Source organism: Xenia sp. Carnegie-2017, unplaced genomic scaffold (genome assembly GCF_021976095.1).
Source record: "Xenia sp. Carnegie-2017 unplaced genomic scaffold, XeniaSp_v1 HiC_scaffold_20, whole genome shotgun sequence".
Taxonomy (NCBI): Eukaryota; Metazoa; Cnidaria; class Anthozoa; order Malacalcyonacea; family Xeniidae; genus Xenia; species Xenia sp. Carnegie-2017.
Window position 1 is genome coordinate 13977838 of NW_025813483.1, and position 19913 is coordinate 13997750.

Genomic DNA, 19913 nt, shown 5'->3' on the forward strand with positions numbered 1-19913 from the left:
AAATCTCCAACTGAATTATTCACAGCGTTTTTTCACTGCATTTTCCTCTTCATTTCGCTGAATGATTTCAGAATCAAAACTAGCGGCAAACATGTCTTCAATTCTGTCTCTCGTATCAGAATTCATCAGGTTACTTTTGTCAACACAAATCATTGATTCTCTGTACAACAAACTTTGTTTTTAATCCTTATTAAGCTTATATACATATGCATAATCTGACTTTTTATTCTCATCTCGTATTGCTTTTATGTTTTATTGTATTGCTTATTATCTTTACGAAACATCATTTTCCAATCACAAATATCTGACATTGCCAAAATCTGCAATCGATTTTTTGTTCAAAACTTTCAAAATGAACTCTAATGAACTAATATAAAACCAAATGCTAAATTTTGGTAATTTTTACCACAATCGTAAATATTGCCACATGCAGTTTGACGTTTTTCATCATTACAACCAACAACTGACCCACCAAAGCCAATGAAAGAATTACAAGTTTGCATTGATCTTCATTATTTGCAACAAATCCTAATCGAACCAACGCACGTCGTGAACTTATACCTTCTTGAATGTTAAATCCCTCCTTGTTACAATTTTTTTGCAATTCTGAGCCATGAATCAATCCTTTCCAATTTGCTTTTTAACATCAGTTGCAATAAAAGAGTCATCTGCAATCAAAGAATGAAGTGAAGGAGCTTCCTTCCTAATAATAACCGATTCTAATTTATCGTTATGTTTCATACGAAGACATATTTTTTCAAATGGAGTGTTCCAATAAGATGGCATTTTTGTTTCATTTTCATTCAAACCATTCAAACCGTTTTCAACGTGAAAAGTTTCTTTGTTTGTCCACAAGGACGAATCAAACAGAAATGTATCCTTAAAGAAAAAAAAAACACAAGTTACTTCGTATTAGACAAGCCTCAAATGTGGATATTTTAAAATATAACCACGTCTAAGCTAAGTTTTACCCAAATTTTTAGTTTTATTGATTCCTCTGTCATTTTGGTGTTTTAGTGTTAATTAAAGCAAAATAATTCATCAAAAGTTCTCGAAGCGTAAAACTAACTTAGCGATCACAAGTATATATATTTACATAATATCTTGTGAGGGAAGGCACATTACGTTGCACATCTTGAAAGATATTAAGCCTCTTTTTTTTAATGGACTCCGTCGATTTCGACGTATGAGGGTTCCACAAAGTGGAACATCCTGGTCACTTATAGTGAAGGCAGCTGACCAGACTACAATCACTCGTACCCTTCACGCAACCACAACGCTGATATCAGCGTGACACAGTGTGACAAGGCTGCAACATTGCAGATGCAGATACAGTCCATCCGAGGACATAGTTTCCTCTACCAAATTTCCCTCACATGGCTTTGGTTAACCCGGGCTAGGTTTACAGACACATTGCCAAATGTGCCACGAGCCGGGATTGAACCCGCGCCGTCTGGCTTACAGCTCACGCAATTAACAATTTAGCCACCCGCCCCGTCCCCTTATTATTAAGCCTCACACACCATGCAACCTCTACAGTTTATTAGCATATCCCTACGTAGATTTTTACAAAACATGTTCCTTAAATACAGGAATTATGTCGTCATTCCTAATAAAATAAATGGAAAATCAGTAAATATTTCACATATACATTTACCTTGTGTCCGTCTATTTTCATCACAAGTGTCCAGCCTAATCCCTTACATTCGTCGTTGAGACGTTTGAAACAGTACGCTTCATATGTTCCCAATTCATCTTTTGATTTCAATTTGTACACACCCTCTTCAAGGGAGCTTTATTAAAGAGAAAGTTAGCCCAAATCTTTCAATATAAGCCCGTTATTCATATTTGGGGAAAATATCATTGATTTTTAATGAAAACAATTCCAGAACGATTATAATGCAGCAAGATATTGAAACGACAGTGTGATTTTGAGACAAAAACAAAATGCTAAGGACAAAAGATATATAATAGTGTTAAAGATATAAATTAGGAAAGCATTTAGCTGTAAAAAGGGTAGACGAAGTATGAAAAAAATAGATTGGTAATGATTGGTTATGAAACGGAGGAGCGAAAAAAGCGTACGTATAGATACATCACATAGAACACAGCACCACTTCAGAAACTAACACGTGACCATGCATGCATGACGTAATATCAAATAAAAAGACTGAATGTCACAAAGAATACCTGTTGGTTTCGAAGAGTTCTTTACAAGATTTTGCTGTACTCTCTAGACATGCAATTAAAAATATATGAAATAAGTTAATACGGTTTAATACATAAATTCGGCCATGATATTCACCTGGAGATACAGTTGCAAGATGTGCTGTTTGAATTTATAAAATAGTTACGAATTTGCGTAACATATAAAATTAACTATGTAAGGAATGTAGACGTTTTGCTGCTTATTGACTGGAGAACTTGCGGATAAGAAGTTGAAATTTTAGAAAAATTAGGAAATCGTGTTTATTTTATAACCTTATTAACGGAAGCCATTAGCCATTTCTCTTTCTGGTTATAACTTTCAACACAAAAATCGCTCAAATTTTATATGCAAATATTTTACGACAGTATGTGTTTGCACGTGACAGTTTGTGTTAAAAATCACTTGTGTATTAAAAACATACATTCTCAACAGCCATAAGCGTTTATGAACATCTGTCAATTATAAATACTCGTTTAGGAACAATTTATCCAACCATACACACTTGGCAGATGGAAAGCAACTGCTTTCAACATTGGAGGTATTAACATATCTAATTACATGGGCGTTCTTGATATAATGGGATTTGGGAATAGTTTCCAGGCCTTTTCCTTAATTCTGCTGAACGTCGCACACCTGCTCGTAATAATGAATACCCGGACATTTCATTAAAATGAACGAGAAAGGTTATTGTACTTCACTTAGCAATACTTAAATTTTCTCCTTTAAATTCTAATGTTGAAAAATCACGCTTTATGAAATTGTAAATTGTCTTGAGAGGCAGTTAGACAAATATATGTTATTTTGAGCAGTTCATAAATTTTCACCTGAAGATGAAGTTGGCGATTTTGCAGATGGCTTTAAAATATTTCTCTGAAGAATAACAGAACGTGTTTAGGCTTTAGGCCTAGCTAAAAATAAGTTTATCATGAAAGTCGTAATAAAGTAAATGGTTTGAAACATGTAATGGTTTGACATGTGAATGGTTTACAAACATGTAATGAAAGTCGTAACTCACATTAGTTGACAGCAAAACAAGATGATCAAAATTTTCGTCGTTCATTAAAACAGCAGTTGGTTCGTCTAAATCAACTACCGAAAGTAACTCACAGTTCTCTCTCGAGTCATCATTAGAACTACATTGCTTTCTGAAGTTTATGGATTTACACGATTTGCTCTGATGTAGATAACAATAATACACACATTCAATGGCAGACGTAGCTTGTAAAGTTTCTATCACTTTATCTTCGGTAAACAAGCGAAAATCTAAAATCATGGATTGAAATACAGATACAGAACAAATTTCAACTAAGATTACAGCACACTAACCTTTCTGAGTTCCGTCAAAACAAAAATTGAGGCTCTCTGTCAATACACATGAATTTTGCAACAAAGTTGAATACAAAAACAAAAACAAAAAATGCCACAACATAAAGGTTTGCGAAATAATGTTTGGCAATATAAGATACTTAATTCTAAGAAAGGACAAAACTTTTGCCATATTATATTTGTAAGGTCGATGAAAAATATCAATTCAGAAATAACAGTCCCCGAACGCCATCCGTAATGTCTTCAAATAAACGAAGCAAACGACTCCCCTAGGATAAATCATAGACGTTAATGGCCACCGGGTTGCCTAGAGTATTCCATTTTAATTAGCACCTACTGGAAAATGCTTATTAGCATTTTACAGGTGCCTAACGTCACGAAAAACGGTTTTTCTTTGAATTTTTACTCCGTTGGTGGAACTAGGACCACTGGACAAGTTACAATAAAATGCAAAAGCTTATTGTTGGATGTATTCACATTAAAAGCAGCCGAATCAGCACAGTATTGTAATTCTTTGGAAATTCATAACCAATGTGGTATTGTAGTGCATATTGGCAGCTTTAATTATTGGGACTAACGTTAAATCCCCACGAACAGTTCATTCAAAAGCTTCAAGACGTATGTCGAGTCTTTGTTTAGAAGGCGCGTAAACGTTTTGCAAACCTTTTGACACCTGTATGCTATTTAAAAAACTCACTTTTGTATGACTATTTTTTCTATCAATGAAAAACGAAATTAAAAGAAAAACATGTAACAACAATGATGTTTCGGAAAACCTTCCAACAAAGAATTTCGTCTTATCTTTAAATGTTTAAGTCATTTAACTATCAGAAGTATTCAACACCGTATCGTTAGTTTTTCATATTTGTTGTAATATGTTGCTAAGTGTTGCTATGTATTTTTATGTCACGTCATATGTTGCTATGTATCGTTATGCGTTGGCAGGTATTGTTTTATGTGTTGTATGTTCTGAGTTTATTTTTTCCTTATCTTTCATGTTGAAATAAAGCAAAATAGAGCACATTCATACATGATCACGAATTTTAAAGAAAACATTTTAAAATATATATACGTTCTTCTTAGTTTTAACCAAGTTTCAGCAAGCCCCCAACCTTCAACATTGATCATTTTTTCACAGTTCAAATATTACAACAAGAAACAAATCGTTCAGCCTTTCTTTTAACTTAAAAAATAATGAGCTTTAAACAACTATTTATAATTCATGCTGTTGATCAAATTTACCCAAAATTCCCTCAAAAGTTCTATTGACGTTACCTATTTGGTGAGATTTTCTTGTCACTAATTGACAAAGTTTTACCATTTTTTAGTTCTTTGACTTGCCTCCATAAGTCAACTAAACTGCTCTCAACGTTTTTCATGCCGTGAAGAGATTTCACATTAATGGAAAAATACGCCAAGTCAGACTGCACAAGCCTTCAAGAAAGAAGACAAAAAAGAGATCAAAAAACACTTTCTTTCATTTGAGCTCATGCTATATCAATTGATTCATTTAATTTCGTGGGTGATTTGGATGATAGTGGATTCTCACTTGATTATTTCTGTAGCAATAAAATTTACAGAATATGACAGGGCGACAACGATAATTGAAACATTAGAAAAGTTAGCTCACCAATGTCGAGTCCAAAACACGAAGTCATAGAAAATGCACAAAAAATTTACCCGTGCTGGGGTCCAAAATCATCCTTTACTCCTAAGCTTGCTAACTTCTTTGCCAAGACTTTCTTAAATGAGTTCTTCACATCTTCTATGACAATCTATAAGGTGGGATAATTTCAATGAGTGTTTTATGTGTCTGCAGTAGCCTAAGCATGGTTTCAAGCAAACTATATTGTGTTGTAAAACATCTTTTTCACTACTCGTGGTGCACATGTTAAAATGTTTTTAATGAAAGTGACCATGGCTCCAAGGATAATTTAAATCTTGAAAATGGGAACGCCGTTCACGTTACAAAATGAAAAGACGGGCTTTCGTGTTTTTAAGGAATCATAACTAACAGGTACACGTCGAAATTAAATTTATTTCAAAAGTACATAAGGGTACCAGTATGAATAACAAAATAGAAATGAGATACTTTTGAATTTTAACATTAAAGTTTAGATAACTTTGATTTCAAAAGCAAATGTACATAAGAAGCGACAACGTTTTTCAAAACTTAAAATTTATCACATTCCTTCCACATAACAAAACCATCACTAGCGACAATATATACCTCAACTTGATTCACTGGTAGTATGGAACATAGTGCTTCATGGAGTTTAATGATTTGTTTCACAATAGTTCTCATCACTTGAGAAGGCATTGGCGGACGGACTTCCCACTGTATTTAAAAGAATGTAGCAAGTTATAACTTTCAATTTTTATCATGGGACACCATTGAGGGAATGGATAAAACATAAATATAATGAATGATTTGAACGCAGGGGTAACGTTATATCCTTGTAAATGTAGATCGTCCATGTTAATGAAGTCGTGAGAAAGACTTGTGGTGTTATACTTTGGTGGACGATTAACAACTATAAACATATTTTCTAAACAATCAAACTATCTTTATGATTAGGCAAATTGAACAATATACTTTTAAAAAACAAAACAAAGTTAAGGTGACCGTGAGACTGAACTGTTTATCTGCAGAACGTAAGGACCTACAGAAGATATTTGATTTACAAAAAGCTCTTCCATCAAGACAGCCATTTTGCTAAAAATTTCACTACGATGGTTTTTGTAATCCTGTAAAAACAAAAATTACCAAATATCACAGTTAATTCATCTAGAACAAAAAGTTGATCTCAGTAAAAACTAGAAATTAACAAAAGGATAAGCAAGCTTCCAGTGGAATGTAGTAAAAATGTCGGTCAGCACTTTCTCGCGAAGTTGAAGCTTTGACCTGATGACGCTAAAAGTTCTTAGCGTTTTAAGTCCATTCATGCGGAAATTGATCTAGGTGTCAAATTCGTATAAAAAATAATGCTGAGCGGGACAAAGGAAATCTTAAATCGTAAATTCGAGGTCGATTTAAAATAATTTCGAAGGCGAGACCATTTCAACAACTCCTTGTTTTTCCTGTCATTTTCTTGTTGGTTATTGGTTGAGTTTACAAGATTATATTTTCAAACTGCCTGCTGCATGCTTGGTAAAGCTAGTTGAAAATGCTTACCTTAAGAATCTGATCGAATTGTGCCAACAGAACATAATGTTTAGGAGGAAGACGAAGTTCAAAATGTGATTTAAACAAAGCAATGTGCAACGTTACAACTTCTAAGCAACGAGATGCCAAAGCTAGAAACAAGAAAACATGTCAAATTTAGAATGACAACGCAAATGACGACTTGATTTCAATGTTCTCCCTAAAAGGAAAGGAGCTGACAATCAACTCCATATAAATTTATATCATCAAACAGTAATGCAAAATTTGCAGCAATTACAAAACAAAAATCAGCTCAAGGGTCTGGGAATGAACACTTAAGTTAATAAAGAGTGATGATGTGATAAAAAAAAACAGACCCAAATGTTTTGCAGTAATAGTTTTCAAACCAACAAGTTGCAATGCGCCAGCACCAAGAACCAGTTGACATGTTCTTGAATTAAACATCTACAAAAATAATTTCATGTAAATAACAAAACAAAAGAACAAAGGTAGCCTTGGTAATGCATTCATTAGTTTTTTGTTACGGTTTCGTGACAAACAAATCATTATTTTGGGCTATTAAAAAGAAATGATGTCGTAGAGAGTAATAATTAAACTTTAATTAAATGGCTTTATATTAAATATTTCTCTAAAGTGTTAGCAAGAGGTGCTGTTGGGTACAATTTTCGGGGTTGTGTTCTTCCGTTCTTGGGAGAAAGCGCTATGACTTTGGTTAAAATTTACAATGAATGAAAAGTGATTCTTCAAAATGACCTTAAAATATACCTAAGGATTATAATTTTGCGAATTGTTCTGTTGTGGCCTTACTATATAAGTAACCTAGAGCCTGTTGTGGCCTTACTATATAAATAACCTAGAGTCTGTTGTGGCCTTACTACATAAATAAACTAGAGTCTGTTGTGGCCTTACTATATAAATAACCTAGAGTCTGTTGTGGCCTTACTATATAAATAACCTAGAGTCTGTTGTGGCCTTACTATATAAATAACCTACAGACTGTTGTGGCCTTACTATATAAAACCTACAGACTGTTGTGGCCTTACTATATAAGTAACCTAGAGCCTGTTGTGGCCTTACTACATAAATAACCTACAGACTGTTGTGGCCTTACTATATAACCTACAGACTGTTGTGGCCTTACTGTATAACCTAGACTGTTGTGGCCTTACTATATAAGTAACCTAGAGCCTGTTGTGGCCTTACTACATAAATAACCTAGAGTCTGTTGTGGCCTTACTATATAAATAACCTACAGACTGTTGTGGCCTTACTATATAAGTAACCTAGAGCCTGTTGTGGCCTTACTATATAAATAACCTAGAGTCTGTTGTGGCCTTACTATATAAATAACCTACATACTGTTGTGGCCTTACTATATAAATAACCTAGAGCCTGTTGTGGCCTTACTATATAAATAACCTACAGTCTGTTGTGGCCTTACTATATAAATAACCTACAGTCTGTTGTGGCCTTACTATATAAATAACCTAGAGTCTGTTGTGGCCTTACTATATAAATAACCTACAGACTGTTGTGGCCTTACTATATAAATAACCTAGAGTCCAGTCAAGTTAAAACTGACGGCAAAACTAGTAGAGAGAACTCAGAAAAAGGCCAGGCAACACAGAAATATTTGAGTGACATTTACTGAAAACCATACCTTCATCAACTCGAATAGTTTGGTCATGATATCAGTTGTTAACATAGGAAATATGTCCGCACATTGGCAATACTCTACGATCATGTTGAGAACTAGCAATAATGTTCTAAAAAAATCCCAAAATATAATTTTTATCAAATTTGCAGTAGCTGAATTGCTGTTGCTGTGTCATTTGTGGCATGCACTAGCAAAACGTAGTGATCCTTTATAGAACTGGTCCTTTCTTATTGCCTTTATGGCCTTTCTTTGGAGGCACAATTAATCCTTTTAAATTAATAAACCAACAAAAACGTACCCCGCAACAGCAAACTTCTCGCCGTTAACGACAAGATGGCTCGCAGGTGATTTTGATTGCGACAAGCGAGAATCTAGTAAAAAATTTCCAATGAAAAGAGTTATGAAGCAATAGTTTTGACAACACTCGACGAAAGCATTGTCACAGAATTCCATAGGTGATTAACGACAAAAAATAAAAAGGTTTTCCTACACAAAACAAAAAACCCACACAAAAACCATTTTACAATTTAAAGTTACGCTCGCTTGAAGTGCAATTAAGTAAATGAACCTTGTTTTACTGAAGGAAATGAAGATAATTCATGTTTACTGGCAGGAACACCTACAATAAATGATAATTATCATTAAAAGACATAATTATGAAATACGAACAACGAAACACGATAAATAAATGAAATGTAAACATGTTCACAACACAATACGTCTTTACTTAGCTAAAACACAAGTCTTACCGTTAACGAGAGAGTCTACAAGAGTTTGAAATTCAGCAGGAACATCGGCTTGCTTCCATCGCTCGTTGTCCAAAATCAAACTGGGAAGAAGACGTTTAACATGTTTACATAAGGACACTACAGATACGCAGCGAAAACAAAATATAAAAACCCTAAACTCTGAACAACTAGGTTTGGTGTTCCAGTATATTCAGAGAGAAACTAAAATTCCCCATTAAAAAAATATTGACATCAAAAACCACAACATTGTAAAAAAGTGGTGCTACTGTTTTTTTTGCGTCCGCAAAAAGAATCTAACTAGAGATCCAAGAATAGTGGAAAGTTTGAGAAAAAACATTGCTTTTTGACTTGTAATTTAAATCAACCATAAAATATTTCAAACATCTCTTTAATTTATCCATTAACTCCATTTAATTTGATTCATTAACTCCCATTTAATTTGATTCATGTATCATGGGGAGAACATCCATTGACTTTATGACAAAAACATAATAAAACTTATCACAAGCTATAGTCTAAATAACCACTTGTTGTCTTGTTGTCCACTTGTTGTCTTTGGTTGTGCATAGGCTACTTTGCTTTTAAGCATATGGTGGACGCACCAAAGGCCGATAACAGTCAACACACCTTAATTTTTGCTTCTTCTCGTCGTGAAACTGCTCGACGAATTTTTTACCCTGCATCACCAACAAAGTCCTTAACGCAGAACTCTGTCGACCACTCACTTCTTCACATTCACTTACAAACTGTTCTACGCTTCTTGAGAGAGAAACAAAATCAGTGGACGCCAGTCCATCTAAGAAGCCATCCTAAAAAATGAACGAATGAACGAATGAATGAATAACAACAAGAAACAGACAAACAAAGAAAAAAAAGAAAGAAAGAAAGAAAGAAAAAAAAGAAACCATTTCACAAAAACAATAGACACACACATTTCATACTATTCTATAGCCTTGTTTGTCTGATGGTAAATACTAGGCTTTTGTACACACCAGCTAAAGTTAGGTAAGTTTTTATGTAGAAAAACAATAAAGGAAGATAAGAAATCAAACAGAAGTGCTTGTACACTTGTATAGTTCAAACATATTTCAAAATTATCCCGAGTAACCATCCGCAGAGTGATTCAACTTTTACTTACTTTTGCTCTAACGTTAATTAATTTTACACAACGAGCCTGAGCCAAGTCACCAGCTTCACTTAGTATTTCTTTACTTTCTTTAACTAACTTTTCGCATTGAAGAGATGATATAAGCGGGTCATTGCTAGAGGATAACACATACCACGTCAATAAGTTCTGCTCATTTAAACAAACTTGAATACAATCTTCATAGAAAAAGATGCAAACAAAAGAATGTGCACAAAACAAAAAACTACACAATACTTGAACTGCAATAAAAATCCTACCAATCAATGTTCCCTAAGCAAGTTGGAGCCTCCAAAAACATTAATTAAATGTTCTTTTGCATTGGCAAACCGACATAGTTAAATTGCAATACAATAATGGAAATAAATATCGCAGAGCGATCAAGCAACATTACCTTGTTTGCGAAGAATTACTCAATGAGTTAACAGCCGAGGAACGATCTTGACCAGCGGCAACATGTAGCACGTTCACAAAACTTTGATGAAGAATCTATCAAAAATACACAGTCATAACGAGAAAGGAATATTTCTAAGAATTCTTCAAGCCAGACTTCAAAAATTAAATAAAAAACAAACAAACAAAAGTGGAAAACTTTTCTTAATTTAATGACAACAATCGATATTTATTAGTTTATTTTACATTTCAATATTAAAATTTTTATTTGTTTTGACTCGATCTTTCTGTTATTTCGAAATGTCGAGAAAACAACTTTTCGTGACTTCCGATTGATCGGAACATAGTTTTAGCAAAAGTTAAATATTATAATGAAACTGTTGGATTTTAAATTAACTAGAATTGAGAAGAATGTTCCATAGTCAACATGTAAGAATATATTTTTTTAATAAAACATCCCTTAGGAAACTATTTAAAATGTTATTGAAACAAACTTTTATCATATAGTTTTCTGATTGCAATGCAAAGATGAGTTAAAACGACTGACTGACTTTTTTGATAAAATTTCGTTAGTTTATTTTCTTCTTGTGATAATAATACTAGTATTTATTTATCTTCATGTGTATTCATTAAATGGAACATATTTATAAATAAAACTATTTAAACATGGTAAAAATTGATTCTCTCTAAAAGATAATTATTCAAAATGTTGTTCTTTCATGGAATAAACACTTCAAGCTCAGTGTGGTATTCAAGGCAGCCAGATCATTTTACATTTAATCACAATGCCAGGAGCAAACATACAAATGTATTATGGGATGCATTTAAGAAAGCATGGTGAACGTAACAACACTATTGAATCCTATCTATAAGATTATAAATAACTACCTTCATCCGCTTGATAGTCTGCAAAGCATTTATGAAAACAACTTCTAACATTTCCAACCAACTTTTGAAAACCATAGATTGCATTGCTTGACGTAAATTTTTACTAAATGAAAAAGACAATAACAATTAACGTGTAGAATATGATGAAAAATAGGCAATACTGTAATTTAATCACAATCAAAACAGTTGCATTTGCAGGAATAAGAAATCCAGTTGTATAAAACCTTTGATTTCGGGACAAACAGAACCGAACATTGCCCCTAATACACATCCACCCGATAGTAAAGTCAGTGATGAAGTATGAATAAGCTGGGTGTTAATGAAAAAAGGTATAATAAAGTTAAATGCAATAGAGATGAGAAAGCTTGCCAGGACAAACTGATTTTATTCAATTTTATTCAGTAGACCGATAGTTAGACGTCCAATAGTTATACGTCAGACATCGTAACGCTTTACACTTTTAAGTCTATCAAATATCACAATAAGTGGTACATCATAGTTGACATTAACATTGAGTAAACGGATACCTTTCTTCCGTGAAAGAAATTTGCGACATAAAATTTCTTGCAGTCTACATAAAAATATAACACACATTGTCACAAATCACAGTGCAATTAATGGTCAAAACAAAAACACGTGCAGAGGACGCGGACTTATATTTCTCCAAAATACATTTGAAAGATGCAATTGAAATAACCTGAACAATAAAAAGACCATACCATTCACCATCATAAACTCGACATACCTCCTTTACAGAGTCTTTAATAGTAGCAAATGCCTCTTCTTTATATGTACGCATGAAATGAAATTTCTGTTTTCGGAGAAGGCCAAATAGCACAGACACAAGCCGCTCCTGTAAAAATAACAACACACGATTTTACGAACAATTCAACAAAAAGTGCAGATTCAAATTCTTGTTGAAATATCAAACTTATCATGTGGCTAAGAAACATACAAGAGAAAGATGATAATTTCCGAAAATAACTATACCACAAAACGTGGGTCATTTGTGAACATCTGTTCGTGTTTATTTTTTAGCACGTTTCTGAGTTGCTGAATTGCTGAGCATAGTCTTAATGAATCTATCAACTTTCTATTATGCATAATGCTGTTGATGTTTTTGCAGATAAATAAAGAATCGAAATTTAAAATAATACATTAATCATTTCACTCGCAAACATCAGCTATTTCATAAATTCATCAATAAATAGAAAAGCGTGACTTAAATAAAAATAACTGAAATTATCACCATAGTACAAATACAAAAAATATTTGCACGCCAAATTGGAAGAATTTTGTAAAAATGAATTGCATAATTATAGTGCGCCAGCTAGAACTTTATTTATGAACTAAAAACATAACACTGCACTCATGCATAAAGACAGAAACTTTTAATTTGAATATAAAAATTAGAAATGTACATCCAACTATACTAGACATATATGTACCTCATCCATCACGTGATCGTCTTCGTCATAATCCTCGAGTGGCTTTGAAAGATTCGTCGTCGCAAATTCAATAAAATCAGTTTCCATCATCCGTCCAATAACTCTTTCAAGCTCAGCCAATTGCGAGCCTAAATGTCTATGATGAGGGTGCGTGTGTATGTATATTAGTGTTATATTTTGCACTTCATAAGGTAACGTTAGTGAAACATTGGCACATGCATCCTTTTTGGCAATGTTTTGGCACTGTTTGATGACCAATTCAATTTACTCAGAATCAAAAAATGAGTTAAACATATTTACCTCAGACTTTGAATGCCACACAACTCGAGTTGAAGAACTTCTTGTGTCATTGAAATCAAATCTAAGGCAGCAACAAAGTCTCCGGTAGATAACAAAAGTTGTATTGTTGGTTGCGTCTGTTGCACAGCCACCATAAGTTTCAACTAAAGAAAGTTGTAGAACATTCGTGCAATGATAGTGTACACAAATGATCATTAAACACCCTCAATATTCTTTCACATTGTTCATGCTACGCAAACAGTGCAATGATAGTGTACACAAATGATCAATGAACACCCTCAATATTCTTTCACATTGTTCATGCTATGCAATGATTGTACACAAATGATCAATCACCCTCAATATTCTTTCACATTGTATTGCAATGATAGTGTACACAAATGATCAATCAATATTCTTTCACATTGTTCATGCAAAACAGTGCATGATAGTGTACACAAATGATCAATAAACACAATATTCTTAGAAAACAGATGCAACTAAACAGATAAATATTTCTATCATCTTTCATGTGTCAAAATAAAGATAATATTTGAGCAACCTTGTCATGAACACAAAGATATCTGGAGCGTAGTCTCGCAAGTTGCATAAACTTCAAATGACCACCACATAAAACTGAACGAACTTCTTCAATCTTTTTTCTGTATAAACAAAAGAGAGCATAAATTAAAAAGTTGTAAAACCACAAGGAAACAATTTTCTCACTTGAGACATTTCGATTCTTAATCAATTTCTCAAAAAAGTTGCTGTAAATTCTAAAGCATCAATACGAAGCTCAAACTTCTCCAGACACTTTTCCAATTTTTTTTGGATAGGCAAACTGTTCTTGAGTGAAGAAAAACATACAGTCCAACCTACGCAAAAATCCCCAAAACAATCACACTAAATGGTCCCAACGAATACGTTAAATATACATTAATGAACTTATTTATATTGATCCCCAATGATTCCTAATGATCACATTTTATTTCTACGTATGAACACCTTAAATGTTTGATTTCGGAGTTGGTGCAACCAACATCATCCTGTAGGCGATCTTGCGAAGAGACAGCTTGAAAGAAATCATCTGATCTCAATGATATCTGATGTGCTAAAGCGACTTCAGTGATGTCGAGAAAATGGGTTAGCTGTAAATTAAAACACAAACAAACATATCTTAAAAAGGAAAACACAAACCATTTAATGCTTCGTAGAAACTTGACATACTCCCTGATATGTTGAAGTTTATTACGATCTTGGAGCTAAATAATTCATATTTCACCCCCCCCCCTCCTTTCCTAACCCAACGGAATATGTATTTTGCACAGACAGTATTCTTTCATGGGTGAAACAAGAATATGATGACAAAAAATGAAAAATGTTTCGTTCATCATTTCTAATGTTAAATCACTACAATACCCTCCGCTCCATAAAACAAGATCTTATTTCCAACTCTGTTTTGTGTACTGCAAATATTCGAAAACAAAAAGTAAGAAATATTTAGAAACACAAAATTACTTTTTCCTGCATTAGCTTCAGTGAATTTTTTGGTGCGGTAAGTAATGCATGACGATGGCGATGTTTTGGGTCAACTGTGTCAATCTTTGCCATGGGAATGACATTTCGAAATGTCTCTGGATCTTCCAATGAGAAATTAGCGTCCATAAACGTCTAAAAATAGCAAGGACGTTCAGCTATTCATTTAAAAGCACAGTGAATTATTTAAGGTCTAGGGAGTCCAGATTCAATGGAGATCAGTAGATAGATAAATAGAATGACTTTATTTAAACACGGTGAACCTCGACAATAGAAGCTGATGAAATTGAAAGCTATTTACAAAATTGTGAGGGAATATACTATTGCATTGACTGACTAAAAAAATTATTGAAGGAATAAAATAACAAATAAAGTGATTGAAGTTTTTACAATTTGTTGTCGATCAAAGTGAGTAGCGATTTTGTTTTGAAAGGAGGAAAAGCATCTGTTTTGTATGTTTTATAGCCATAACCTTGTTTGTGTTTCTCCAAACACATCCCATACCTCACAGCAGTAGTCAAAATATGGGCGAACGATAGCAATATACACGGAAAGAAGTGTTTGTTAATCCGCAAATTCTTTTAAACATTTAAGAGCTGAGATTTTTTAGTTTTTCATGATAAATGCTCGTCATTTGTCACTCCTAGAGTGTCAGATTCAAAAACACGTTTAACTAAATCGTTTCTAATTTTCACATTCAATTGCATATTTGAGGTAATTTTTGTTATTTACTTAGAACCTATAAACATAAACTCAGTCTTAGCTACATCAGTATTCTTTTACTTAAGTCATACAACTCATAATGTCCTATTTTGATGCATATCAAAAAGAAATTGCAGGTAAATAATGTAGTTACGCTGCATCGAAATTTACTGGCTAAAACCAGAATTACAAAGCCTAATAACCCAAAAACGTGAAGACTGAACTACGAGAGAAACATAAGTTTTCGATGATTCTGAAAGAAATTTGTATATAAGTGGTTTTCTTTTCTAATTTGGTCTTTTTAAAACTCATTCAAACATTTGGTCTTTTTAAAACTCATTCAATCATTTTGTCTTTTTAAAACTCATTCAAACATTTGGTCTTTTTAAAACTCATTCAATCATTTTGTCTTTTTAAAACTCATTCAAACATTTGGTCTTTTTAAAACTCATTCAAACATTTGGTCTTTGTAAAACTCATTCAAACATTTGGTCTTTTTAAAACTCATTCAAACATTTGGTCTTTTTAAAACTCATTCAAACATTTGGTCTTTGTAAAACTCATTCAAACATTTGGTCTTTTTAAAACTCATTCAAACATTTGGTCTTTTTAAAACTCATTCAAACATTTGGTCTTTTTAAAACTCATTCAAACATTTTTTATAAATGTAACGGCAGTTTTCGTTACCTAGGGAATCATTTATCAGCCAAACACTATTGCTACATATAAAATGTTCATCTTAGTGACAATGTTGACAACAACTAGTATGGCAGAAAAATAAAAATTTACACAAACCTTCGGGACTACATCAAGATCTTTCAAATATTTTTCTGTAATAAAAATTGAAACGTCAGCAAATCACTGCCCAAGTTTGACTTTTGTTATACAAAGTAAATGGTTTGAACCCGGGAGTATCGTTACATGTTTGTAAACGTCGATCGTCCAGGTTGGTATAGTCCTGAGAAGGACTGTTTTTGTTGTTGTTGACTGACGTTTCGACAACCTTAGCGTTTACTCCTCATTTGACTCTAAAGATGACTACCGCTAAGGTTGTCGAAACGTCAGTCAACAACAACAAAAACAGTCCTTCTCAGGACTATACCAACCCGGACGATCGACGTTTACAAACATTTTGTTATATACATACGTAACTTGGATCAGAAATGAAGCGAACACATATAAATGCATACAATGCATAAATTTTTGTATTTATTAGCAGGAAAAACAATGAATGAAATGGAATTGATTTTCTAAACAAATTTATAGTAATTTTACTGAAAATTGTATTGTAGGAGTAAGTTTGGGATTAAATCAGCTCTTTTCTGAGTGTGGAGACAAGTGAACTAAATTGCTCAAAATTTCATATGAAGTTAAACGACCATAGGAAGAAAATCTCTTCACACCAATAAACATCATTCAACCCAGTATGCAGTTTGAGTTAATGAAACAGTTATTGTAAAGAGCTAAGAAGTAAAGGTCTTATTATCAAACAACATCATACAAATACGAGACACATCCAGTAACGTTTATTTACGTATCTTAAGATACCACCAATTCACATAAAACTTCTATTCACCAGTAATAGATATTGAAGCAATTTTCAGCAAGATGGGTTGCGTTAAAACGACTCACTTATATAAAAAATAAGATATGATCTTACCAGTAATGGCAGAGTTAATGTGTAGATTGCTGTTGCCAGAACAATCAGCCTCATCAAAACTTTTTTTTATTCTGTAGTGATTCCTTAATCGCTGAAAAATATTAGATGATAAAGTTTTATTTGTACTACTGCGAGACGTTTTTCATTGCAATTGGAAGACATTAAAACCACGTGTGAGAGAATTTGCTACATAAAACGTGAGTTTAGCGACCACCTATAATCAACGATCAATATTTCAGGCACGGATTGTTTGCTGTAGAAATACACCTGTATTGTCAAACGCAACAAATGAGTATGTTTTTAAGTCCCAATGAAGTGAACTTGTTGTTTGCGATCATAATTTCGCACACCATTTCACTCAATCAGTGATTTTGATGCAAAAAGTTGCTAAATAATTAAAATTAGCTCAAAATTAACTACCTTTTTCGTAAATATAGCACGTTGCCTAATATTGCAAAGTTTATGTATTTTCTCATCTTGGTGCACATTAATTTTGACTTTGCACTTTGATTGTATGGTATACGAGCTTCTTTACAAACATTGGAAGTTTTGAAAGAAGCAGTTATGATTTACGTCACTTGGAATACGTAAATTGACAAACGTATTGAAGTAATTTTTTAAGAAACATGAATTTTAAAAAGAACCTTGTCATTTATGACCATTCATAATTTCCTATGAGAAAAAAAAATGTGGTCACAAAACAACGGTTCTTCAGCAAATCCTGGATCCATTTGTGGTTTCAAAAGTGTTAATATGATGCCCCAAAGGACTATTAAAGGGTATAATCGAGAAATATAAACCAGCCAAACTAATTTCCTCACTTACATGTTGCATTCTCTTCAGATAATCTGTGAAATATCGTTTAGGAATTGCATGTAACAATGTCAAAGGTGGAACTTCACATGGTTCAAACTCTGCTCCCCAAGTTTTAGTAAAAAATTCTTTGGACCTTTTCCTTTCATTGGGGTCATTTAGAACGGCTGCCATATTCTGAGTTGCAGAGAAAAATGTCCATTTCTCCTCTTTAAAAGAGATTGGTGGCAGTTGGACAAATCCAAATGCCTTCACTTCATAAGATTTAGCCTCCTTTGATTCAGGCACATCTGTAAAGAAAAATATGAACATGGTCTTTTGTGTGTTTTGGTATGTAAGCATTTTGCATGAGAACAGGTACAAACAAGAACTTTTAGAATATTGTAGTGAACTACTTAAATGTGATAAAAGTTGAAGGCCTGCTAGGATGACTAGCATAAGCAAGAGTTTACCAAGAGTTATGAATAAAACATTTCCGTAAAAATGATGACAAATTACATTTTCAATTTTGATATATATTTTATACATGAAAGGCAAACTAGTGGGTGGAGATGAATATTCATATATTCAGCTGTCAGTTTTTAGGATTTTCAATCAGGTTTATGGAGCTGAATAAATGAATACTTATCCCCTTTCCCATAAAAATTATAGTCTTCCCTCTGTATTATACAGGGTGCCCCCAAAAAACAGAACCTGCATATATAATTATGAATTCACTGAAATGATTATGCAAATTTATCACACAATTTATCACAGCTATCTCACAAAAGCTTTTTAACATCAAAACGACAGTAACTGAGTTATAATGGCTAAAAAATGTAATGATATTTTCCCTAGGTTGCTGTAAACATGGGACATGCTTGTTACTAAATTAGCCAGGCAGAAAAATTAGCTATTGCAAACTACAGATCTTATTCAGATTTCATTTAATGCATACACAATTATTTGTAAGGGTTCCATCTTTCTGGGATACCCTGTACACAAAAACATGTTAATTTATGTGAAATATGCTAGTTTCAAATTTGAAGCAGTTAGGTCAACAATACCAACATTTTTCTAAGTGACTGCTGTGAGATTGCTCCTCCATCAGTAAATTAAACACAGATAAAAATCAATCAAGCTTTCCACAATCACTCAGCTAATTTTTCTTTTCAAATCTTTTCAAAGTTTTTGTTTCAACAAATGCTCAAACTTTAGAGTAATGATAATGAATAGAAAAGCAGATTTCTTTCTCACCAATTTTCGGTTTTGACCGAACATGATGTTTTTCAACATGGGCCTCGTAATCTTCATCACTAACACCTTCGATTGGTAAAGATGGACAAACACCATTAGGCCCATAACGACAAACAAATGATCCTCCTTCTTTCGTGCAATGTTCAGAACGAAGATGGTGAACGAAATCACGTGGATTTTCAAACTTTATTTTGCTCTCACACACTAAACACATCGCCCAAGTCCTTTCGTGCATTATGTCTGCAATTTGTAACATATTTCCTGCCATTTTTAAATAAAATGAAATCACAAGCCTTGTTTCTGAAAAGTATCACATAATTAACACAAGTTTCACTCGCTTGACAAGATGTACAGAAGAAATTCTCCTCACCGACATTCTTTGTCCAAATGGGTGATATATCTATAATCTATTATTTACAAATTACAATAGCAACAAAACTCAAGTTGATTGACATCCTTACGCCCAATTCAAATACCCATTATTAGAATCTTCAAAACTGTAAAACAAACTCATCCATTAAATTCACTTCACAGGTTTAATCTCCTAAACAACTCCCTCTTATTGCAATACGTGTGATTATGGTGTGATCAGTCATTGAAAGTTCGCAGGATCGCCATCTTGAATAATTATCACCTGTTTTGTTGTCGAGTTGAAAGATTGATGGTTGGTGTGGATTAGGATTAGGATTAGGATCACTAATTAGAAT

General features: G+C 33.2%; 1 protein-coding gene across 5 annotated transcripts; it reads right to left on the minus strand.

Annotated features, from left to right (window-relative positions):
* Positions 1-156: 156 nt before the first annotated feature.
* On the minus strand, positions 157-19825 carry LOC124441235 (vacuolar protein sorting-associated protein 54-like). 5 transcript variants are annotated; one of them, XM_046991676.1, is made up of 31 exons: positions 19577-19825; positions 19207-19467; positions 17983-18260; positions 17158-17248; positions 16293-16327; positions 14778-14930; positions 14265-14407; positions 13822-13921; positions 13281-13423; positions 12981-13116; positions 12278-12385; positions 12060-12103; positions 11533-11635; positions 10646-10740; positions 10246-10369; positions 9735-9916; positions 9108-9187; positions 8927-8977; positions 8657-8729; positions 8362-8467; positions 7058-7145; positions 6711-6832; positions 6203-6283; positions 5766-5873; positions 5216-5310; positions 3536-4969; positions 3225-3472; positions 3034-3079; positions 2191-2233; positions 1658-1793; positions 157-879 (listed from the first exon to the last, which is right to left on the minus strand). In XM_046991676.1, the coding sequence occupies exons 2-26, from the start codon at positions 19460-19462 to the stop codon at positions 4807-4809; spliced, it is 2958 nt and encodes a 985-aa protein (XP_046847632.1). In that variant the 5' UTR covers positions 19463-19467; positions 19577-19825; the 3' UTR covers positions 157-879; positions 1658-1793; positions 2191-2233; positions 3034-3079; positions 3225-3472; positions 3536-4806. The 5 variants fall into 5 exon arrangements, with proteins under 5 accessions (XP_046847632.1, XP_046847630.1, XP_046847628.1 ...); XM_046991674.1 differs by having other exon boundaries at positions 3317-3472; positions 19207-19825; XM_046991672.1 differs by having other exon boundaries at positions 19207-19825.
* Positions 19826-19913: the final 88 nt, after the last annotated feature.

What these genes read in the sequence shown, in the direction of transcription:
- LOC124441235 (XM_046991674.1), bottom strand. Translation starts at nt 19,474, where the DNA reads ATGGCAGGAAATATGTTACAAATTGCAGACATAATGCACGAAAGGACT. An exon ending in TCGGTCAAAACCGAAAATTG is followed by an intron (nt 18,261 to 19,206) that starts GTGAGAAAGAAA and finishes TTTTCTTTACAG; the next exon opens with ATGTGCCTGAATCAAAGGAG. An exon ending in TAATTAACGTTAGAGCAAAA is followed by an intron (nt 9,917 to 10,245) that starts GTAAGTAAAAGT and finishes TTCATTTTTTAG; the next exon opens with GATGGCTTCTTAGATGGACT.